General features: G+C 41.8%; 3 protein-coding genes across 7 annotated transcripts in view; all 3 read left to right on the top strand.

The window, feature by feature from the left end:
• osbp2 (oxysterol binding protein 2) overlaps positions 1–10,019 on the top strand; it is an 11,476-nt gene extending 1,457 nt beyond the window's left edge. Inside the window, exons 2-13 of the mRNA XM_035668309.1 lie at positions 3,192–3,442; positions 3,587–3,755; positions 4,173–4,293; positions 4,393–4,459; positions 4,603–4,740; positions 4,868–5,113; positions 5,250–5,370; positions 5,529–5,632; positions 5,752–5,847; positions 6,217–6,401; positions 6,525–6,745; positions 7,842–10,019. Coding sequence (XP_035524202.1) covers positions 3,192–3,442; positions 3,587–3,755; positions 4,173–4,293; positions 4,393–4,459; positions 4,603–4,740; positions 4,868–5,113; positions 5,250–5,370; positions 5,529–5,632; positions 5,752–5,847; positions 6,217–6,401; positions 6,525–6,745; positions 7,842–7,984 — 1,862 coding nt within the window. The 3' untranslated portion in view covers positions 7,985–10,019. The remainder of the gene's footprint in view (positions 1–3,191; positions 3,443–3,586; positions 3,756–4,172; positions 4,294–4,392; positions 4,460–4,602; positions 4,741–4,867; positions 5,114–5,249; positions 5,371–5,528; positions 5,633–5,751; positions 5,848–6,216; positions 6,402–6,524; positions 6,746–7,841) is intronic.
• Positions 10,020–11,236: 1,217 nt separating this feature from the next.
• On the top strand, positions 11,237–18,350 carry slc35e4 (solute carrier family 35 member E4). 4 transcript variants are annotated; one of them, XM_035668650.1, is made up of 3 exons: positions 11,237–11,474; positions 12,546–13,156; positions 15,251–15,780. In XM_035668650.1, the coding sequence occupies exons 2-3, from the start codon at positions 12,565–12,567 to the stop codon at positions 15,778–15,780; spliced, it is 1,122 nt and encodes a 373-aa protein (XP_035524543.1). In that variant the 5' UTR covers positions 11,237–11,474; positions 12,546–12,564. The 4 variants fall into 4 exon arrangements, with proteins under 4 accessions (XP_035524543.1, XP_035524545.1, XP_035524544.1 ...); XM_035668652.1 differs by lacking the exon at positions 11,237–11,474 and adding an exon at positions 11,527–12,323; XM_035668651.1 differs by lacking the exon at positions 11,237–11,474 and adding an exon at positions 11,527–12,441.
• Positions 18,351–18,497: 147 nt separating this feature from the next.
• On the top strand, positions 18,498–22,997 carry smtna (smoothelin a). 2 transcript variants are annotated; one of them, XM_035668654.1, is made up of 8 exons: positions 18,498–19,576; positions 20,155–20,259; positions 20,763–20,838; positions 20,955–21,083; positions 21,186–21,219; positions 21,880–21,997; positions 22,126–22,277; positions 22,430–22,997. In XM_035668654.1, the coding sequence occupies exons 2-8, from the start codon at positions 20,173–20,175 to the stop codon at positions 22,575–22,577; spliced, it is 744 nt and encodes a 247-aa protein (XP_035524547.1). In that variant the 5' UTR covers positions 18,498–19,576; positions 20,155–20,172; the 3' UTR covers positions 22,578–22,997. The 2 variants fall into 2 exon arrangements, with proteins under 2 accessions (XP_035524547.1, XP_035524548.1); XM_035668655.1 differs by having other exon boundaries at positions 18,498–20,259.
• The last annotated feature ends 1,066 nt before the right edge of the window (positions 22,998–24,063 follow it).

Below are 24,063 nucleotides of genomic sequence, written 5' to 3'. Positions count from 1 at the left end.
TAATACAATATAATCTAATCTAATACAAAATAATATAATATAATATAATATAATATGTTTTCTACGAGAAAGACATTTTCTGTGTGCTGCTATCTAGCCTTATCTGTTCCTTGTGGACCTTTAAAGGAGAAAAACAGAAGCAAAGATGCATAGTGAGGCGTTTCTCTCTCTCCCTCCCTTCCTCTCTCTTCCTCTCCCCCTCCCTCTCTTCTGCATAAATGTGCACAAACACACATGCAGCTACCACCTCCCTCCCACTCCACCTCCTTTCTCCCTCCCTGTCTCCTTCAGTATGACGACAGTGATAGCTGAATGAAATGACCTTCCCTTTAGGCTCCTCCTACCGTTCTGGTAGCAGGAGGGGTAAAAAAAAAAAAAGACGGAGGGTGTGAGGATTTCCATTGAAAACATTTTTCACCGTACCACTCTGTGGACAATAGGGCGACACGAGTGCAGCCTTTTCAATGAGTGTCACCTTGTAAGTAATCTGTTTATTTATTTCAGTAGGAGCAGAACACGGTTTGAGAGAGAAGCTGTGTGTTTGTGCGCTTGCTCGTACGCGTGTGTGTGTTTGTAATTGTTGTAATTGTTGCAGAACGTGTATGTTTATGGAGTTCAGTAAGTTTGGCTGTTTTTATAGTGAATAATTGGATCTCTCACAGGACAGAATGTATTTTAAAGCAAACAAAAGGGCACCATAATGAATTAATAAAGTCTCTGCAGAACAGAACAGTATTCTCAGTTAAATGTTTCGTCTCTTTTGTTTTCCGACTGATTTGAATCCTGGTTTTTCTCTGGAATATGACGGTAAATGCAGCTGCTGGACGGATCATTCACTGAGAGGTGTGTGCCTTCAAGCCCCCATTAGTGCTGAGTAAAAGGTTCGCACCTGCAAGAAGCAAATCAGTGCTGTCTGTTACTCTGACCACATTAGCATACGGAGACCACGACTGATGTGTGAGGTGTTTGTGCTGCATCCAGCATTGTATAACAACAGACTTTGCCTTACCGGTAGTGATTACAGTCAAGTTCCTAACAGGATTTAAGGGGCTGAGTGCATTTAGAGGATTTTACACAGCTTTACTTTCTTTCCCACTGTTCAGACTGTTACTGTGTATTCTGTCTTGATTGTTCTGAATTCATTATTTTTATCGTAGATTAAAGATCGGACCATGGCCGTCTATGTTAAAGTAACTTCTTATCCTTGAACAAACATTGGTAATACTGTCTCCTTCACATCATTTTCAAACACAAAACACTTGTGTTGTTCATGTGCTCAGACACAAATCCTTGTTTTCAGTGAGCTGTGTTGATTACAGTTTATTATTGCATGGTTTGGCTATGGGCTTAGCAGCAATAATATCTAAAAGAGGATTGGAACAGCAACAATTAGGTGGATGTTGCAAAAGTTATCAGGCTGTCCTGTAATAGCACCACACTACTCTACACATGTACCATTTTTAAAAGTACGTATAAAATAGGCATGTTGTGATGACCATTAAATCCAGGGTGAACGTTCAACATACGTGAGTGTGAGAGTGAATCTAAATAACTGTTTACGAGGAGAAGCTTTTAGCATATTACAGTCGGACTTCATCTGTGTTGCAGAGTCTTTCTGTGCATCCCTCTTCCCACACTGCGTCCATGGTGTTGCTCCCTCTATCACCTGTGGGTGTGTTTTCATGATTCAACGATGAGTCACCCATTTGTCTCAGACCAGACTCCAGTGTGTGTAAACTAAACCATTAGTACGCCAACCAGACCAGTGCCCAGTACCCCCCCCCCCCCNNCCCCTACATGTATGTTATTATTCCATGGGTGTGTAATATGGCTGGAAGAAGGAGCACACTTCCACATACAAAGCAGCTGGATCAAATTCTAACACCTGGAGTCCCAATAAGTCTAGTGACATCCATTTTCTCTCGGCTGTATATGGGTCATGAAACCATTCCAGATGCCTGAAGGATTTTTCACCCTCTCATTTTTAATCTTCTCCTCCTGAGACTTTGTTAATCCAGTTTGCCCTGATTGTTTTTTTTATTTCTTTCCCCCTCTAATGGAGTGTAGTAGCTGGTCTCCCTGCTTTAGCACTCACATGCGACGCAGACGCTGGCCTAGATTCAGTCACCGTGCTCGGGAGTTTTCAGATTACACACACAATCTGTTTCTTTCAGCGCAGAAGAAATGTTTTGACCTAGAAATGTTCCCATTACATATGATGGCGGCAGTTGTTTGCGTTTTAAAGCTGGATTATTTGTGTTGACATTTATTACTGTTTAGAGTATGAAACCAGCTGTTATCTAAGGTAGGTACTAATGACAGCAGAGCTTTTTAGGTATCTCAAATCCAGAGTCTTTTTTTAAACTAATGTCACTGAGAGGCTTTTAATAGAGCACAATTTGCTAAATTACCCTCTTCAACCCACTGACTCGTTTGCAAGTCTATTATTACAAACATATGGACAAACACTATTTTAAGCCTCAGAATATATTTAAAAGTCTAGATTTGTCAGGGTGAATTAAAAGGAAATATGTGTAAAGTTTCCATTTGATGTCAAGGTGCAGCCATAAAAAAACACAACTCATAATAGTGGTTAGATTCTATAAACAAGTGAACCAAGGAGATAGAGAAAAATCTTCGTCTTCTCTGAATATTAAGCTAAAAGAGGGTCATCTGAAAACTGTGGGGTTCAATTAGTTAAACAAGTGATTTTTTTTTCTCCTCTAAAATCCCCGAGACTGACGGCTCAGCTCATGCCAACAAGAGGTAGAGAGAAAGAGATGAGGAAAGGGTAGTGCGTCATCTCTTTTTCTCCCTTTTATTCTAAAAATAGCCTAGCCTCCTGATTGCACAGGCCTACGTTTCCAGGGCAACAGTGTTCATTCACAGCTTTCTGATCTTGTAGAGGAAGAGGTGTGTGTGTGTGTGGGGGGGGGATCAGGGTGTGAAGTGTTATTATCTTCCTCCATCCGATCCCCACAAACTCTCTCTCAATCTCAATCAAAATGTAAAAATATTGTCTGTGAATGTGTGTCCGATGAGAAATGAATCCCCTCCCCTGTTTACTACGGTATTTAATTTCACCGCCATAAACACCTTAATTGTTCCGACATAATAACCCCTAATGATACCCTAGCCTCTTTGGTATATTATGTAACATGTGCATTGCCTTTCACTTTCTTTGTGTGAAGATGACTCAGGAGATGAAGGCCCTGTACCTCAGGAGGACCGAGCCCTAACCCAAGGGGTGCTCAAGACTCTGGCCAGCAAGCTAGATGACCTGAGCACCTGTAATGAGCTGATAGGAAAGCACGGCGCCGCCCTCCAGCGCTCCCTCAGCGAACTCGAGGAACTGCGCGGATCCGCTGACAGCACAGACAAAGTGAAAGCTGTTAACGAGCGAGCCACCCTCTTCCGCATCACCTCCAATGCTATGATCAATGTGAGTTCACACAGTGCAAGCCTCAGCCGGTATAACGGCTGTAAATGGGAGACTGATCAGTTGCGGATGTCTCTTTTAATGAGGGAACGCAGCTCGAGGGCTCTGCCTGAATCTTTTTGATGTGTGTTGTTGTTCACACCTCAGGCTTGTCGTGACTTTCTGGACGTAGCAGAATCTCACAGCCGGAGGTGGCAAAAGGCCCTGCAGTATGAGAGAGAACAGCGTAGCCATCTGGAGGAGACCATCGAACAGTTAGCCAAACAGCACAACAGCTTAGAGAGAGCCTGGAGGGAGAACCCCACCTCATATACAGGTGAGACAAATCACTCTCTCTGTCGCCTAACTGGGGTCTTACAGAATAAGAATATGGCCCTCTTCTGGCCAGTAGTAGTGATGCATGTCTGTCACAGAAATGTGGCCCAGTCTGACTTATTGTAGTTCATTTATCTGCAGGAGAAGACAACAACAGGATAGCCCTCTTAAACTACCAGTTTAGTGCCAAGTATAATGCTTGTTACAGGTTAATACGCAAGTGATTTGTATATGAAGTTACTACGGACATTTCCTGTGTGTTTTCATGGCAACATAAAGCAACGTACACAGCAATAAATAGGCTAAATAATTAAGGAACGATAATCAAATTGAATCAAGTCAGAGCTTCAATCAATCTACAATCGTTACTGCAGGAGTATTCTGTCATACTCCCCTTGTCCTGTGTTTGTTGCCGTAGGTGTGGAGCGGTCTCAGGAGGGGGATGCGAGTGATGAGAATGATGAAGCAGAGTTCTTCGATGCCATGGAGGAGTCCCCTGCATTCATAACCGTGACTGCTAGTGGCAACACACAGCACAAGTGAGACATTATGTCTGTACAGATCTCAGAGCTGTGTCCTAGATCAGCCACAAGCACAGTTACTTTGAACTGTATTTAAATGATGTATCTTTCTTTCAGGCGCTCAGGGAGTAATCAGAGTATGATGAGTGGAGGAATGTCCAATGACTGGACTCACAATGAGAATGTAAGTCCCAAGCATGCTGATGTTATTGTTGTTGCCATACACACTCATATGCACACATAAAAATCATAACCTACATATCTGATCTTTTGTTTGTGTGTTTCAGTTTTAACATACACTAAACCTTTGTGTTTTAACTTTTTCAGGACACCTCAGGCACAAACCACATGCAGCTAGGAAGAACAAGACGCAGTCGTATTCCTGACAAACCAAATTACTCCCTTAACCTGTGGAGCATCATGAAGAACTGCATTGGCAAAGACTTGTCCAAGATACCCATGCCTGTAAATAAAAAACATACCGTACAAATTGGCTATAACATAGTTTTTGAATTTGGATAAATGGGTATTCTTAATGTGGACTTATTGGCACCACTTACAAGAAATCTTCTCTGTCTGTGCGTGATTGTAGGTAAACTTTAACGAACCGCTGTCGATGCTGCAGCGGCTGACTGAGGATCTGGAGTACAGCGAGCTTCTGGACCGGGCGGCTCGCTGTGACTCCTCTCTGGAGCAGATGTGCCTGGTGGCTGCCTTTTCTGTCTCCTCCTACTCCACCACAGTCCACCGTACAGCCAAGCCCTTCAACCCTCTGCTGGGGGAGACTTACGAGCTGGACCGATTGGACGAGTACGGTTATCGCTCCATCTCTGAACAGGTGAGACAAACATAGACACATATTCTTACAGGTTTATTTTACACACACAGATTGAACGATAGTAAAGAACTAATATAAATACGTTATGATGTCTGTATTGCCTCTGCTGACACCAGCTGATGCCATTCACTCTCAGGTCAGTCATCACCCACCAGCTGCCGCTCACCATGTGACGTCACAGCGAGGATGGACCCTGTGGCAGCATATCACTATTGATAGCAAGTTTCGTGGGAAATATATTTCTGTCCTGCCATTAGGTAAGAAATAAGTGAAGTCAGAAATGTTATGCTCACAGTATAATATATATTACTACAGGCCAGATATAATCTGTAAATACACAAAAAATATTTGTTAGAAGATGGATAATTGATCATATTCTAGTAATGTTTCTTTGTCCTTCCTCTCTTCACTGTAGGAAACATTCACCTGCAGTTCCACTCAAGCGGAAACCACTATGTGTGGAGCAAAGTGACTTCAACGGTGCACAACATTATTGTGGGGAAACTTTGGATTGATCAGGTGTGCACCTCTCAAATGTTTTCCTGCTTTAACTGTCAAAAACACAACCTCTGATTTTTGCATTTGTGCCAGTACCAGTAAAAAGTCACATCTGATTTCCTGTCTGTTGCTGTTGGCAGTCTGGGGACATTGACATTGTAAACAACACTACCAAGGACACCTGCCGTCTCAAATTCTCCCCCTACAGCTACTTCTCCAGAGAAGTCCCACGTAAAGTAAGTCTGTTAATCTTTTCATTCTGTGATTAACTAAGAATTCAGATGGGAAACAGACAGCAAGCATCTTTGTTGGTTGTTGGTTGGTACAGTTTTACACCTGCCAGAAGGCAAAATTATACAGAAACACAAGACTGTGGCAAGAATCTACAACAATGATTTAGCGGCTCTTGCCTAACACTGATGTTTGCAAACCTTGTATCCTCTATGCTTTGCGCTTATCAGCGTAGATAACCTTCAAGAGATGTCTTACTCCTGAAAAATGTCCGAATCAGAATCTACCTAGAAAAAAGGAAATAAAATGCTGAGCAGTCAGAGTGTGCATGTAACTAATCTCTGCCTGTGTATCATATTCTCTGGTGTCTGTAGGTGACAGGAGTGGTAGAGGACAGAGAGGGCACCGCCCGTTATATCCTGTCAGGAACCTGGGACGACAAGATGGAGAGTGCCAAAATAGTGGACAGCAGCCAAGGATGTGGAGGCTCTGAAGGCAAACAAAAGACAGTTTATCAGACTCTTCAGCCCAAACTCTTGTGGAAGAAATATCCTCTTCCGTATGTTTATCTTATCGAACACATTTCTACCTCACATATGTGATCTGTGCTCTCCTGTTTCTCTTCCCTCTCTGTCAGACTGTCTGTCTTATTGTGTTGTCTCTTCTATCATTTACTCCGCAGAGACAATGCAGAGAACATGCACTTTTTCTCCTCCTTGGCTCTGACTCTCAATGAACCAGAAGAGGGTGTTGCGCCCACTGACAGTCGCCTGCGGCCAGACCAGCGGCTGATGGAGGCAGGTCTGTGGGATGAGGCAAACGTCCAGAAGCAGCGTCTGGAGGAGTGTCAGAGGATAGAGAGGAAGAGAAGGGAGGCTCAAGCCAATCAGGCCCTAGAGGAAGGTGAGAGCAAGGAAACCAACAGAACAAGAGGGATTAGGTTCCCCTCCACTCAAAAATGTGTTTCAGTTATTGTTATTTTAGAAAAGCCAATCAAAACTTGACATATTGGGTGCACATATGCTGAGAATGGACTTTTCAGTGTCCAGTAGCAAAACGTTGGAAATGAACAGGTCATTTTATGTCTTAAAACATGTGTGGAGGGCATCTTTAACATAGATATCCTGCCTTTTACCTCTTACACGGCATTCACATTACCGTCAACAGCGCTCGAAATCAAGGATGTTCCGTTGTCCCAGGGACAATAAAAATAGCATCTGGGACACAAAGATACAGTGTCGGGGACAATCCTGGGGCAGTAGAGGAATTTATCATTACAAATGAAATTGTTACGTTCATGGGTAATGGAATATAAATAAATCGAATCGTCAGGTGTTCACCAGTGTTGCCAACTTGGCAACTTTCTTGCTAGATTTAGCAACTTTATTTCTGAAAAGTGACCAACATGCTGCAACATGTAATCGCAGTCTGTCCCGCTCCTCTTGCACCAGCAGTCAGTAGGTGTAGCGTGTCTCTCTCACTCTGTCTCTCTAGATTACCGAGTTCCTTTAGTTTAACCTTTAAGTAAACTATTTGTTTGAACTTGTAAATATTTCATAGTTTTTTTTTACTTTCTTTCTCCCATTATAGATTTTCTAATAAGCTTTTTTACTTTAAATATACAATATCCCTGTAGTGAGATTGGGGTCATTTGGCCAAATAATAATAATAATAATAATAATAATAATATCAAAGTGTGTGTAAGTGTAAACAAGAAACAGTAACTCAACCAAACACCTAGGGTGTCTTCAATTTGTTATTCAGGCGTTTCTTTTCACACTTCTGCTTTTTCAGCAACACTTTGCAATTTATTTCAGGGTTCAGCATTCACACCCACCTGCAGGAAATACATTTTAAAGTTTGCATTCTGCTTTCTTCAGACACTGGTTATTTTCCACGAAGAGAGCACAATAGTTAAAGTGTAAGAAGAAAGAAAATATAATACAAAATAGTACAAATTCCAATGATGCCTTAAGAAAACATGATTCTGTGTCATTAGGGCAAGACATTGAGGGTTACCAGCCACTGTGGTTTGAGAAAAGGACCGATGATTCAACAAGAGAAAGCACCTACGTCTACAGGGGAGGCTACTGGGAGGCCAAAGAAAGACAAGACTGGAGCCAATGCCCTGAGATCTTCTAGGACAAACATACACCGTGGCATCAAACAGGCTGAGTGGCTCCTCCTGCTGTAAGGACAGCTGTTTGTATGTGGATGTGTGTGTGTCCAGGGGGGCGTGAACCAGCTGTTGAAAGAAGCCGCCACTCCCAGAATTTCAAGCACAAAACAAGCTCCTGCTTCCACCTACTAACCTACTCTCTTCTGCTCTATTATAACTTGTGTTTTCAGAATGCATGGCCTCAGTTTCTGTGTGTTGTGTGTGTACGCTTACTCAGCACTGCAGAGAACTAATTTATGAGAGTACATGAAGTTCTCGTGTGTGTGTCAAAGTGTGCACGGGGCTCAAATGTTGACATATGCTTTACAGAGAAATGATTTCTACGCCAAAACACTCTGGTTACAGTGGGTGTGTTACGGGATAACTTGGGGGCAAGGAGTTGTACAAGAACTGAATGTCTTGTTCTCCCCAAAGCTGGAACATCAAGTTCCTCATGCTGGGCTCTGATAGGGAGGACTGCAGCAGGACAAAGCATTCTTCTGCACTGAAAGGCTTTTTCACAGCAGAACTTCATTAATGGATCCCCCCCTGATTCCTGGGGATTTTTACTGTTACATTTCTTGAAATTAATATGTATCTTCAAGTATTTACAGGACAGTGGAGTTTTAAACGTTTACCCAGCTAGGGGGGTCTAACTAAAGACACTGATGAGTTGTATTATATGAATTGTAGGATCCAGTATTTTTGGAGCTTGACCTATAAGAAGAACTAAAAGTCAGGATATCTCGAAATCTGTTGTATCTATTTTGACCACTCAGTTTTAAATTAGTTTCTCATATCCCCCCTATAGAAGTGCAATATAACAGTAAATCGCTGGAGTACCACTTCAGATATCCTCTGACATACAAATCTGCTAAACCCGGGGGATTTTCTTCAGCAAGGAATTATATTGGTGCTCAATAGTAGCTTTAGCCTTAATTAAGTAATGAAGTAGTAAGTCCCCACAAACCACTGCATCCAAACTCTGAGGTTCTGTACAGATTATATAAATCTGGCCGGCTATGTTTTTTTCTTTTGAGGAGACTTACATTTATACTTCAGGGTGATTTTTAATTTATTTTGTGTGAAATTGACTTAAAATATCAGGGCTTACCATCTTCCCACTCGTTTCCCCTAGTTAAACAGTAGAAATGTCCAGCTCTGTGAGTGGTTTCTATATGAAACATTGCATTATTTGGACACGTCAGCAATAACACAACAGCACAGTCGCTTGAGAAGAAAATACTCCCAAGTCAGAAAGGTGTTTTATGCAGCAGAAAAAAATCTGTTTTAGTAACAGTATTCCTTCAGCTGAATGACGGTAATGTAAAGATATCTGATTTATACACATCAGTCAAAGGACCAGAAACCAATAACAGAAAGGCTTAGCAATACATATGCTAAGCCTTTTGTGTGCAAGCAAGCACCGGTGTACATAAGTAGTAAATATATATTCTATAACCAATAATAACCTATTGATTTATAGTTTTCAGCTTACTGTGTATAATAACTGAATGACTGCCTGGTTGTTTTTGGCCTGTATATAGCAAGAATATAATAGACATGGATACACCTCATTTATAGTAACTGTAGGAAAATATTGTTTCACGTTACTTGAACATTCACATTTCGGTCAATACTTAAACTCTACTGTGTATACATAATCTTAAATGGAGATTGTATACCAGTTAATGAGATGTTGGAGAAATTAAATGATGAATATACGATATAGTATTATAGTATTGATGATGCAAATAAGGTGTTGTTCAAATGAAGCACAATGTTATGTTTACCTGCAGGTAATGACGCTTGCTACATAAACTCAAAGGTTTCCATGGCAACATATACTGTAGCTATGCATGGTTTTAGAGCGCTTTAATAACTTCTGTAGTGAAAAGCCTCTTCACCTAGTTAACTGTTTGTGGACTCTTATTGAAACATTATGTGAACTCACCTTTTGTGCCCAATTACCTCAAAAATTTTACATTTTTGAGCTCAAATAAAAAGATAAAGCTGTCACCATGGTGTTGTTTACTTTCTAACCAGTGTTCATTTAAATCTTTTGTCTCACAAGGGACAGATGATACAGAAGACATCCAGAGAAACAGTGTCTGTCATGATGCCTGGAGGCAAACAATACATTTATCTTGGGACAGTGTCTCTGGTCTGGGATGAGGTTAAATGCCAGCTGCTGTCACAAGTGCCAAATAACAAACCACCAGAAACATCTCATCAGAGACAATACATAAAAGACTTGCTTACTCAGTTTAAAGGTTTGGATATCTCAACTATCCATAAACTTTAATTCAAGATTGTACTTCATTATGTCACAGCCAATAATAACATTATATTTGTGGTCCTAATAGCTCATCTGGTAGAGCTGGTGCCCCATGTGCCAAGGCTGAGTCCTTCCTGCCTGTCATCTCCTCTCCTTCCCTGTCACTCTTCAGCTGTCACTGTCGATTAAAGACAATAAAAGCCCTAAAAATACTCTACAAAGTACTACACAAAGTAAAACACACACACACACACACACACAAACAAATCAAAAGAAATAACAGAGAACATGGGAAGCAAACTTGTAGGGCATACTGCTGTATGGCTGCACAGGGTTGTGAAAGGTCAGAGATGTAGCCAGTTAAATAAATTGTTAAATGGTCAACCTGCAAGGATGAGGGTCATGTATATGAATTGAGAACAATGTTTTTCTGTCAGCCTTTGTTTTATTTGGGACTAAATCGACCTGCATTCATTTCAATAGGGCTTTACATTGTTATGTCAACTTCTCCAGTGTGCAATGTAGTCAGACAAGAAAATATATAGTTTTTACATTAACTTACATACATTAGGTGTACAGTTCCTGTAAAAATATGGTTTGTCTTTATCCTCAGTAGTGAATGAAAAGAAAATGATTTCCACATTTACTTTTTCTACATGATTTATACTTCCACCTGAACGGAAACAACATAATTTCCATGTTAGTTATTTGAATACAGATGACTCTATACCTCGAAATAGCATGATTAACGAACCCCATCTCTTCATGTAGAAAAAAATAATAAACATTTACTGTGTATAGAAACATTGTACTGATGTATATGATTAACTAGGTTGATGCTAATCTATATGCGTAACATTTCACAGGTAATTATTTGCATTTTTCAAAATAAAACCCTGCGGTTGCTATGTGTCCTGACTCGCCCTGAACACCTCATATGATGATGAAATAAAAGGTTCATAATCGTCATGGGACGGCTCGTGAGCTTGTGAGGCTCCAACGCTTCAACAAACCCGCACAGGAGAGCGGTTGCGTTCCGCCGCCGTTAAATGAGTGCCATTGCCCTTTAAATAAACCATCCAATAACAACTCTGAAGTGCGTCCGCCGCCTCGGCTTGGATGACAGCACGGTGACCGACTGGCGGAGATTTAGGGGATGCTGCCACTGTTGTCAAGGTACCCCGTCGGATAACAAGGTAATTTTTTTTTTTACAAACGATAATAAGAGAATGTCAGTTGAGGTGTTGCTAACGTTCGCTGTTCGAATGGATGCGAACGCCGCGTCGAGCCCTAACGGTTAACGGCTGTTGTCTCTGTCCGTTGGTTGCTAGCTCGCCCGTTAGCATGACAGCACAAGCCGAAAGACGCTCAGCTGTCCGGTGTCAAGTGACAGCTCAGTTCAGCGGCAGAGGTCAGCCAACTTAACCCACCTTTACCGTTTTCATTTCGTCACACACATGGGCTGTTGTGCTCTGCGGTGCCCCCCCCCTCCACCCGGCTGTTAAGACATAAAGTGACGCTAACAATTCAAACATGAACGGAATAAAACGGTAACCGCTGTCTGACCAGCTAACGGCTAACTAACGGACTAATGGTGAAACCTTGGTGTTTAGGAACAACAACAGTGTGAGTTGCCAGGGTTTCCCTCTCTGCTCCAATGCTCGGGAAGGGGAATCACAAGATCCCCTCAGGCAATGAAGTAAGCTGCTATTTAAAGCCAGCGTGGAAAAAAAAAAACAACCATAACTCATGCGAGGAGCTGCTGCGCTGTCTGATATTTAATAAGATTATAGATACTCGGTGTTTCAGTTGCCCCATGATGTTTACTCCACTGCTGGGTTGTTGGTGCATCACTGAGTCGTCACCGTCACTCCATTGCTGTATGTCAGGATAATAACCAATCCCATCAGTCCCCGTCGTGGAGAAGGCGCGTACAGTTTTCCAGCCCGCCCTGAACAGCTCTCCTCTTTCCTCCCCGTCTTCCTGCCTTCCTGCTCCAGCATATGTCTTTTTCTTTTTCTTTTTTTTTTTTTGCCTGCGCAGGGGTAAGTTACACAACTAGCCCGCCATGCAAAATAGAAACACGTGTCTGTAGGCGGTGCAGAGGAGGGCAGGTTTACCGGACAACAAAGCCCGCAGAGGAGAAAGACAGCTGTGTCGCAGGTTGTTTTTGTCGCGATTTACGTTATGTAGCCCCGGAAACTTCTGATCTCGCATTGCACATTTTGACATGAGGGTTACGGGCTCAACATGTGTTTTTCTTCCAGAGAGGACAATGATACGAACATGATCAACGCCGATGGCTTCTCCAAATGCGAGGCGACTCTGCGAGCCAGAGGCAGGAGGAGGCCCCCCGCAGAGATGCTCCATCTGCTGTCAGCTGTTATCGTGTGGCTGGTGACGGGGACCACCATCTCCAGCCTCAACAAATGGATATTCGCGGTTTACAACTTCAGGTACCCTCTGCTGCTGTCGGCGCTGCACATGCTGACGGCCATAGTGGTGGACTATGGGCTGATCAAACTGCGGGTGGTGCGCCACAGAGGGGCCGGGGAGCAGGACCTGACCCCCAGTGCAAAATGTAAGGTGTTCCTGTTGAGTCTGACATTTTGTGCCAGCATCGCCTTCGGGAACATGGGTCTGAACTATGTCCAGCTGTCGTTTGCACAAATGATCTACACCACCACGCCGCTCTTCACTCTGGCCATCTCCACGCTGATCCTGGGCAAGCAGCACCACATCCTCAAGTACACAGCCATGATGCCCATCTGCCTGGGAGCCTCCTTCAGCATCATGGGAGAGGTCCAGTACGACCAGACCGGCTGCTTCTTCGTGTTCGCCGCAACCATGTTGAGGGGGGTCAAGTCCATTCAGCAGAGTAAGCACCACTTTCACTGTGTCCCGTCGGCGTTTCCCCCCGCCTCAGGCTGTCTGTGTTTTGTTGTGTGTCCGTCGTCACTGGCGACTGGAGAATTCACATCACGCCACAGACGCGAGAGGTTATTTTAGTGTTTCCCTCCCAGACGGCGCTGCAGTCTGTGGTCGTGGAACTTTTCGGTCCGGTGAAACACACCCGCACAGACTCACATTAAGGTGGAATGTCACAGTTTCTGGTTTCTTAGGAAACATGCAAACATCAATGAGTGTCTGTGAGTAAGAAGGGGCCGGGTCTCTGCACATCCCGGGGGCATGAGGATGACAAGAATCTGATAAGTTTCACAGTTTTTTTTTTTTAAAGTTTCTCTCATTTGCTACCATTGTTTCTGTTTCCTGAATACATTATTTACAAACTGGATTCAAGAAACTCCAAAACAAACAGAGAGGCCTAACCACTGTTTTGTTTGTAACGGACCAGAGCGACATACACTTCCTGCTATTGCAGCATATTTTAGAATTAGGAAAGTAAACGCGACGTGTTACAGACAGTTACAGACTCATTTTCAGTAATTTAATTGTTGTTTTTTGTTGTTTTTTGTATATATACACACACCCGGGACTCCTGTTACTATATAATGTTACTGAGTGGATTATCCTGTTGAAATAAAGAGACCTTCAGTACATAAAACACCCATTCTGAGATTGAATGTACGGTTCCACTTCAGACGGATTCCTCTCTCGAATTAATGTCACAAGAGTGGTGCCTTCACCGGTTTATCTAATGTTCTGTGCTCTCAGGAAAGCAATTTGTGGAATTCCTTTAAAGTTGCTTACTGCGTGCACCGGATTAGGCAGCATTGTAGGAGGTAGTGGAGTTTGTCAAACTAATATAGAGGCCTTGTATTAGTTGTTATGTAACACTAGAGCAGATCTTCAGTTTGGTCAGAAGGACTTAATGCAGCAGAGGAGCTCCAGTGCTGAAGATGTGTTTGTGTTCTGTTAAATAAAGATAACACACATACAGTCTGCGTTGGAGTTTGTAAACCGCGTCCTTTGATCGAAGGAACATTACTTTTATTTTGCCGGAACTAACTGGACGATGCTGTCTCCAGTTTCAACACGCTATTTTCATCCTCTCTCACTTGTTGTTGTTGTTGTTGTTGTTGTAACAGTTTGTTAGTTCACTCCTCTCCGACACTGCATCACAAGTTGTTTCTGATCGGTGTACGGCGACGGACATTCACTTTCACACACTTTATTATTATTATTATTTAGCCAAACGATGACAGACACACAACAGGGAAGGAAACAAAGTAAAAGTTACAAAGTGAGGGCGAAGATCAAACAAACTATTTGAATATTTACAAGCTGAAATGAACTACCGGTATTTAACTATTTACACATAAGCTAAAGGAACACAGGAGAGAAACGGTCACATATGCCCCAAATATTGGGAATGAATTACAATAAATATATATATATTGTGTGTGTGTATTTATACATAGTGCCACCTCCACATTTTTAAAACTTGAATGCCTTACAATTAAAACGACTAATTTTCCATTTCGCTTAAACATAGTAATTTAATTTGTATTGATACATTTCTCTGCTGTCCCAGAGACTGTATCTTTTTTATTTTTACATCAGGATCAGGATCAGTGCTTCTGAGCTTGTTGTTCTTTAGTGATGATCAGAGAACGGACTGATCTTGTTTTGTTTGAATATGAAAAACACAGTTCCTGTTATGTCACCTGAACCGCTCGCTCACTAAAACACTGCAGGTTTCTCCAAATATCTGAGGTCAGGCCTCGTTGACCCACAGTGACTGATACTTCCTGTGTTAAAAATGCAGTAGAAGAAAAAGTAGTTATTGACATCTCTCTGGTCTTCTGCATTTAACTTCAGGTAGAAGAAAAAAAGACGTTTCTATCCTCTCTCTCTCTTCTTGTTCTCTCAGTGTCCCTCGTCACTCCTCTCTGACACACTTCTTGTCTTGTTGTTTAAAGCTCTCCAGTCAAAGCTTTTGATTTACACACAACGCGTCAGTAAACACGACGTCGCACTGTAACCGCTGCATCCGTTTCTGTTTACCCAGGCATCTTACTTCAGGAGGAGAAGATCAACTCCGTGTTCCTGCTCTACCTGATGTCCATTCCTAGCTTCTGCATCTTGGCCGTGGCTGCTCTGGCCTTAGAAAACTGGGCCGTGCTGGAGTCGCCGCTGCATTACGACCGCCACCTGTGGGTCTTTATCTTGCTCAGCTGCCTGGGCTCAGTCATGTACAACCTGGCCAGCTGCTGCGTCATCACGCTCACCTCCGCCGTCACTCTGCATATCCTCGGCAACCTAAGCGTGGTGGGGAACCTGCTGTTGTCTCAGCTGCTTTTCGGCAGCGAGTTGTCCGCCCTCAGCTGCGCCGGCGCGGCACTGACGTTGTCCGGCATGCTCATTTATCAGAACTCGGAGTTTATCGTCAGCTACATGGACGCGCGCAAGGCCAAAGCCAAAAAGTCCGGACAGGTGGGTTTCCACAGCGCAGGTGGAGAGGACGTGGACGAAGCCAGCGCGTCTGAACCAACATATCATCAGAGACCGGAGGGGAAGCAGGAGGACAAGATGGACTGAACTGAAAGGATGAAGGAGAGAATAAAACGTTGAAGCATAAAGTGATTTAAGTTTGAATTCTCTTTCCCCCCCTTGTGTCTTTAAAGGGTCTAGAGTTGCAGAGGGAGTGCGACCTTATAAGGCCGCTGTCACTTAATGATGTGACAGATTTATTAACTTCCTCACCGTGCCAATTTAATTTCTCCTCTGGTCACACAGAAGCGGAGTCTGCCGAGAGGAAAAAGGAAAAAGGTTGCCTTTATTTATCGCGATGGTGGTTTGAATTCTCTCCTTCATCTTGAATCACTCATACATAGCCTATAGCAGTATATGCATGCATGAGCACACTAAACTGTTTGATACCTCATCAGGTATTCACACCGTCACTCACTCTACTCCACTGTGAAAACGTTCTCATTTACAGAGGGCTCTAATAAATGTTTTGGGTGACTGTTGTGAATATTGTAGAGCTATTGAAGGGGGGCGGGGCACAGAGAGCAAACCTGAACGGGCACAATTTATATTTAAAGATATATATTGATAGTACTGTTACCTGAGACTCACCTGGCCCTGTCATGGTAAGGGACTGGGTTTTTGGCAGCTTTTTTTTTTTGTTTGTTTGTTTGTTTGATGTGAATTGGGAAGCTTGTTAATTAAGGACACTAAAACTGTTGTTTAGAGGCAGAAGTTACAGTGATGGAGAACGTTTCTGTGCGGTTTCTGAGACGCCTCTTTTCCTCTGCTGAAGCACATTTTTAACAAAAGGCCTGAGCTTTGTGTTTTGTCCATCCCCAGTGAACCTCGGCGTGGCTTCCCACCTAAGTCCCAGATTTTGTTCTCGCACCAGCTTGAAAAGACGGTCTCTGTAGAATTAGTCCAATTATTTCCATCTTCTACAACGGGGCACTCACTGCGGCGTTCCCAGATAATTAGGTTCACAAGTTCTCTAAGGAGTGTCACTCAACTTTAGCTGTCTATTCCCTGCGGAGGAGAAGATTGAGCTGTCCTTTAAGGTTGCTTCTTAAATCCTTACCAATGTCATCTGTTAGGCTTAGTGTTTCCCTTTTTGTGGGCGACATTTTTTTAGAAAGTTAGTTACCAGCACAGCTCGAAAAACTGACCTCTGCTGGACAGTGTTGTGTTTTCTCTCAGTATTTGAAAAAGCATTTTATTGACATGATTTTATTTTGTGACAAAACATATTCCCCCTTTTTAAAACGTATGTGGAAGAAGATATTTATTTTTCGAATGGTCATAGCAATCACTGGCTTTGTAATGCTGTAGATCTTTGTCCTCAAGTGTCTTGCACATACATACATGTAATATTAGACGGCACTAGTCTCTCCTGCCGTCGCTCTTCAGAGTAAAGTCAGGTAAACTAGGCAGACAACTGCATGCCGCTGCTCCTGAAATCATCTTTGGGGATGTCTGTTTCCACACACTCCCTCCGACGTGTATGATATGCCAAATGTTTACTTTGAAAGCTTTTTATCACACACACTGTTATAATATTGGTTCGGTCAGTGAGCAGACATGCTCACATACGGTTTGAGCTGTCATGTGACAACAAACAAAACAAAAAAAAGCCATAAATCCAAGAGTTTATGACACCCGCCACGTTTCTGTGCATATTTTGAGTGACTGCAGGTGGGATTGTATGTATTGTTGAGAGATTTAACTTTTTCAAGGGTGCCATTCATAAAATGACATTGTCACTGAGCATCATGTCAAATGAATCTAATTAATTAACTAAAGATCATAAATCTGCAGACAGTTCAAAATAAGTTGAAAAAGCTATAGTTTTATGTCCCAGTTGGATAAATGTCAATGTTGGTTTAATATTTCCAGATAATAAATGTTGTTGTCATCCTCAGTTACATGGTTGAAGAGTATGTGCAGCAGATGATTTCACTGGTTTTACATTATTGAATACCTCAGCTGTTAAACAGGACTCATTACGCCCCTCTTGTGTTCATTGATTAACTATTGGACTGAGATCAAGCAGCTTTTCAACAACCACAATAAAACTGCAGCATGTGAATTAAGGATTTTACTGTGTTCAGTAGAGAATCTAATCACCGATTACACACTCGAGTTGATCAGAACTGCCTCTGCTGTCGTCTTTTAGTTTAATAATCTCAGTTTGGCTGCTTGTTCTAATGGATATCATGTTGAGTGGATTATGAGTGTGGGGCAAAGCAACTGTTGCACTGAAAAGGCACAAAGACGCTGCCCCTCGAAGCCTGTGGTTCCTGTGTACATACTGGTTTTAAATATTTGCAAAGCTAGTTGGGTGTAAATAGTTATTTTATTATATTTATGTATTTTATAGTCATACATGGCTGGTTTAAACTGTACTGGTTTAAGAATGACACATTTGCCTCATGCCTTATTTGGACATACTGTAGATGAGAAAGGAGTGATTTGAGTTGTCATTTTGTCAAAACATTTTTTTGGTTAATACTTTGAATGCCAACTGCAGCTACAGGTGCTTCTGTTTGGGGGCAAAGATATCTACGATTTATACACGTGATCTGCAATTGCTTGAATAAAAATAAATGGACTGGTACAATAAATAATAACAAAACCAACCATTACTCCTCTTTACTGAGTCAGTCGTTACCTACACCAAAAAACTGTTTTAATTTACTTTCAGTCTACATTCTTTGATCTTGTGTGACTTCTAAATACATGTTTTTGGAGGATATAAAAGGATATTTCACCTTTGTAAATTGTTAGCAATAAGTTTCATGGAGCCATTCAACAACTTTCTGGAAAATACAGCACATGAGATGTTGAAAAGGTTACACATGATGTTTTCATGATCGATTAATAGTATATAAAACAATGCAAAACAGCCCTTAAAAGAGACCTCACATTGCTGTTTTACCCGACCAACATTACACAACTTAACATTACGTAAATCAGCAAATCCTCACATTGTAAAGCTAGAAGCTGTGAATGTTCGACACTTTTTCTTCATTAAATTACTTAATGACAATCAGTTATGAAAATTGTTTACTGATTAATGTTTTGTCAGCACACTACACGATTAATCCATGAATCATTTTAGACGTACGAAGTCCAAATGTCTGCTGTGGAAAAGATTTATTAAACCACAGTTTGTTGTCAAACACTGTGAGGTTAGGGTTAGTTAGTTGTGAGCGTTCACCACTTGGTGGAGCAATTTGTCTGCTTTCTAACTTAAGATCATTCTTTAAATCTGCCGTAACTTTTAAACACTACATTTAATCACGGTTGAAGTCGAAGAGTGTTTTTTGCCAGTGTTGCTTTCTTCCAGGTTTGTCTCTCCTCTGTCCTCTCTTGTAGAGATTCCTCTGCTCCTGTAAACAGGGTGCTACTGGTCAGCCTTTTGCCTGAATAAGGCAGTGCTCCTCACTTTTTCCCCTTGTTAACTCTTTGCTTTCCGCCCCTAAAGTATTCAGCACCCTCCAAATGAAGAAAAAAAATGTGATTTAAAAAAAAAACCTGAGTTTGGCAGAGGGACTGCCCCATCATTTTTCACATGACATCATTCAGGATGCAGTGACAAGACGGCGAGAGATTGCTGAGGGTGACTTCTCCCTCCTCCTCCTCCTCTTTCCCATCTTGGGTGGTTCATATAAGCAACCTCCACTCGCTGTCCAAACTTGCATCCTTATGAAGCGCTGCAGTGTTTAGGTGTGATCTTAAGGCTCAACTCTCACATCTCTCCAGACAAGTCTAAAGGAGGATCAGGGTGAAGAGAGGGGAGCGCTTAAAACTTCTAAGCCCAGAGACTACCAACTAGACACACAAGTTTGCATCCTGACAACAGGTGAGTGACACGACAGCCCAACAGCCTCCAATCATTATTCTCACTGTCTAGTGTTCACATTTTTATTACTTTTTCCTCCTTATCTTGTGCCATCAGGCTCTACTGCCACCATTCCTGAGCGCATAGTTTTACGCTGTTATCAAATTCTTTAAGCAATGGTCTCGTTCCACTACATTACTATATTTGTACGTGTTTTTGCCCCTTCTGTGCTGCACTCAGTTGCTGAGATACACTGAGAGGTACTTCAGTAAAACAAACATTGCTCTGCATGGCTGCTCAGTTAATGTCTGTTAAGACTCACACAACTGTTTATATTTGAGTTACTGCGATGTGATTTTACGCTCTGTTAATGACATTATTCACTTTGTTTAGAGAAAAACTACCAAAAGTACCAGCTCTGTTTAAGTTATTTAAACATTTTCGAATCTATGTGAACTATAACTATTAAGTTGTTGCATTTACGTGTGAGAAAGGTCCCTTTCAAACATCTGTCTCTTTTGTGTTTAAGCTTCTTCACTTGCAGCCTTTGCAGTTCTTGTCCTGTGAAATATTCTCAAGAAAAGTAAATGTGTCTTTAGTTTGTGCACTCCTCAGACATGGAGTCAAAATCTGACTCTGGACCAGCTTCATTGACCAGCGAAGAACTGGCTGCTATTGAGGATGAAGGGGTTCTCAACAAGATGGTGAGCAAGTCATTTGTTACTTTAAAGTAGTGGAAAACCAGCTGAAAGTCAACTGATCTCATCATCAAATATCATGCAGACCGTGTTGTTGTTACTGTTGTTGGGGATCAATAAAGTATTACTGATTCTGATTTTGATTCAATGAGAGCTGGGAGGGAATTAATTCCTTACAGATCTTCTTAAATGTTTAATTTTGTATTTTTGCTGTGCTGAAGATTTTCTTTTATCAATAAGACATGAAGAATTTTCTCACTTCTTATTTTTGACAATGAGGTAAAACAAGTAATACAAGTTAATTGTCTGCATTTTTACTTGTTTGCATGTATGCATGGGAATAATACGTTTTTCTAAAGTAAAATGATAAAATATGTCTTGTATGGACTAACTTACTACTGTGTGTGAACTTTAAATGTTCAGTTATTGTAAGATATCTCATTAAGAATGTCCAGAGTGGTGTCTCTTCTTAATCTTTCACCTCTTTAACCAGTGGTTCATGTCTTTAGCTGGACAATGCAACAGATTTTGAAGAGAGGCGAATGTTACGTGCTGCACTGAGGGACTTGCTCAAAAAAAAGAGAGGTAAAATCTGATACTTGCTCCCATGCAAGAGTTAGCCATAACTTACCATAATAACGTCTCCATTATTCCTCTGATCCTTTGCTTGCTTTCTAAATTCTCCACCCTTTCATCATCAGATAAACGGGAGCAGGAGCGAGGGTCGAGGCAGCAGGACTTGAAACAGCAGGGCCTGAGCAAAGGAGGAACAACAGGCGGAGCTGTTAGTATAGGCAGAGCGTCCATGAACCAGCAGCCACCAACAAACAGTACGTTTATGAGGATACTCATTCACACCCTGTCATATTTTGATGTTTTAATCAAATTATGTGAGCTTGTTGATATTAATTTGATTATCTGCATCTCGTTAGAGCCACCAGGCAAATCCTCTCCATCAGCAGGCAGGTAAGTCAATTATAGAGTCAAGTTTGCATTTTTGGGTTTATCAACTATACAAAGCTATGAACAAGTAAAGAATTCATTTAATCCTAGACGCCACATTTAGCCAAATATTTAGCTTCTTTTTGCAACTTAAAGTCCCCCTCCACTCAAAGATATGTTTATCTTCTTGTTCCTACAGTTGTATGTTTGAGCTCCACTGTGCAGGATGATGTATGTGCAGAATTTGATACTAAAAGGATGTTTTCACATTCATCTGCTGAAAGTGGAAAGTTTCTCTGTGTTCACCGAAAAACCGTTTAAGGGGCGGGGCATGATTTGTGACATCACAAATAGTTTGGGAATCAGCCTGATCCAGTATGCAACTTCAGTTCAACAAGTGTGATGTAGAAACTTGAATGGACTTTTTTAAAAATCTTAAATAGCCACATCCACAAAATGTTATATCCTAATTTATAATAGAAATTTGGATTCAGATGGATATTCATATGGTGCCACTACCATCAGCATCAGCACCCGACTGCTGCAAAACAAATTCTTATTACACGTGTAGTAAGCCCGTCTACACAGAAAGAAAAAAGGATCTGAAGCATCTGCAAAGTTGAAAGATGATACTAAACCATACTTTCTGTACATGCAACGTGAATCTTTGTTTCTTCTCCTCAGCCAGGCCAGTCCCACTGCAGCCTCGGCCCTGAAATGTCCTCCTGCTGCAGCACCCAATGCTAAAAATGTCAAACAGATGCTTCTGGACTGGTGTAGGGCCAAAACAGAGCCATATGAGGTAAATGTGTCCTGACTCTCTTTGGCTGTGAATTATTGCCCTGTGGAGCTATATATATATATATGTCTGCCCCTTATGTCTCATTCTCTGCCACTATTTCTTTTAAACTGCCCTCTGCTATGAAACAGGGGGTGAACATTCAGAACTTCTCCTCAAGTTGGAAAGACGGCATAGCCTTCTGCGCCTTGGTGCACCGGTTTTTCCCTGATGCCTTCGAGTACTCCATCCTCAACCCCAACAAGCCCAGGGAAAACTTCCAGCTGGCCTTCAGCACTGCAGAGTGAGTGCTCATTCCTTATATGAAGGAGCAGATGTATCTCGTCTGGAACAAGCTCCAGCAGTGCGCTGCAGATAAGAACAGAGTGACTTCATAGTTCTGTGTCATTGTGTCTCTCCAGTCGTTTGTCAGTGACACTCGCTCTCTGTCTGCAGGAGGCTGGCAGGCTGCCCCCCTCTGCTGGATGCTGATGACTTAGTCCGGATGAAAGAGCCCGACTGGAAGTGTGTGTATACGTACATCCAGGAGTTCTACCGCTCCCTGGTGGAGAAAGGCCTGGTCAAAACCAAAAAGCGAACATAGACAGCTTTCATGATTGGCTGTGATTTCTTTTTTTCTTTTTTTAATACACACACAATCTTGAGCTGAGGTCAAAAAGATCATATTATGCACCTTTTTAAACCAAATATTTACATTTTGTTTTGGTATCTTGCCACGAAGGGGAGGATTAAGTATTTGATGTGTCTGGCTGATGCATCATGTGAATGTAAATGCACAATGTGTTGTATTTGTATCGGCTTGTGTGTTACCAGGGACTTATGGGTGTCTGTGTGCTCTCAGCGGACAGCTGGCGCTTAGGATCAGTACATTCCTCTGAGATTACACATCTGCATTAATCCTGGTCAGAGCCACAGAGAATCTGGGAACAAATTTTATGATGATTCTGAATGTGTGAGTATTAAAGACACATTAAATAAATATCCATTTCATTATACATGCTGTAGTATTTCATTTGCCTGATAACATATTCAACAACTCTTTTTTTATTTAAAACATTTCGGCCAGGTCTAAATCGTTTAAACTTCTTTTGTGTGAATGTGGGATGTATACAGTTAAAGGGGCACTCCACTGATTTGACACATTAAGTTCAGTTTACTCGCCATGAGGAGTGAAAGGAGGCACTGCTAGAGTGCTTCATCAGAGTGAACTTAATTTGTAACAGAAAGCCTTCCATACAAACTTGGGGCGTTGAGTTTAAACAACATGGGTTGTTTACTGACAGGCAGAGCAAATTGTAAATTGTAGGACCCAGTGTTTTGTGAGCTTGGCATGTACTGGGGACTGTCTCGACCTCTGCTACCATGACTTCATCGAGATACAATATTAAGTAGCTGGGATACTCCTTTAATTCTGAGCACTCCTTAAATATTTATAAATGCATTGCAATGGCATCTTGACACACTGCAGTTTACATTTAGCCTACTACCAGAGCTAAAGCTACTATAAAAATTAATAATAATAATAATAATAATAATAATAACAAAATGTTACCTTTATGAAGACCTATTGTGTGTTTTTAGTTGCACAAGGTTTAGTCTCAGTGTCACTGCAATAAATAGTCATTTTGAGGCTCAAGACAATATTAGAAAACCTTCCTTTATTAATGAAACACCACAAACACAGGGCCTCTAAACTGCTATACTGCAACACATTTGTGACATAGTCTCTGCAGAAACTCCATAAGTAAAAAGCACAACATAGTTTTAATTGCTTTAATGATTGCAGTATGTCTTTGCAGCGACCTGCACAGATATCACAGAGGGGAGCACATAGGTTTGCCAGAACTGAAATGTAATTATTGGCGCGCTGATCAATTCAGTGACAATCAGTGACGCACTAATGCCAGATTAATGCGTCACTGATAGGACAGATGCTCAATTATTTCTGGTCGGCTGCACTTTGGTAGCAGCTGATTTTTTGTTTTGCCTTTCCTGCTCTACCCGCCCCCCCAGGTGCCCATATGTTTTTTTACCCAGAGTGCACTCAGTAAGAGAGAGAGAGAGAGAGA

Source organism: Morone saxatilis, unplaced genomic scaffold, assembly GCF_004916995.1.
Source record: "Morone saxatilis isolate NCDOM2014 unplaced genomic scaffold, NCSU_SB_2.0 Contig21, whole genome shotgun sequence".
Classification (NCBI taxonomy): Eukaryota; Metazoa; Chordata; class Actinopteri; family Moronidae; genus Morone; species Morone saxatilis.
The sequence above is the reverse complement of the archived record's forward strand: the minus strand, read 5'-3'. Positions and strand labels throughout refer to the sequence as shown.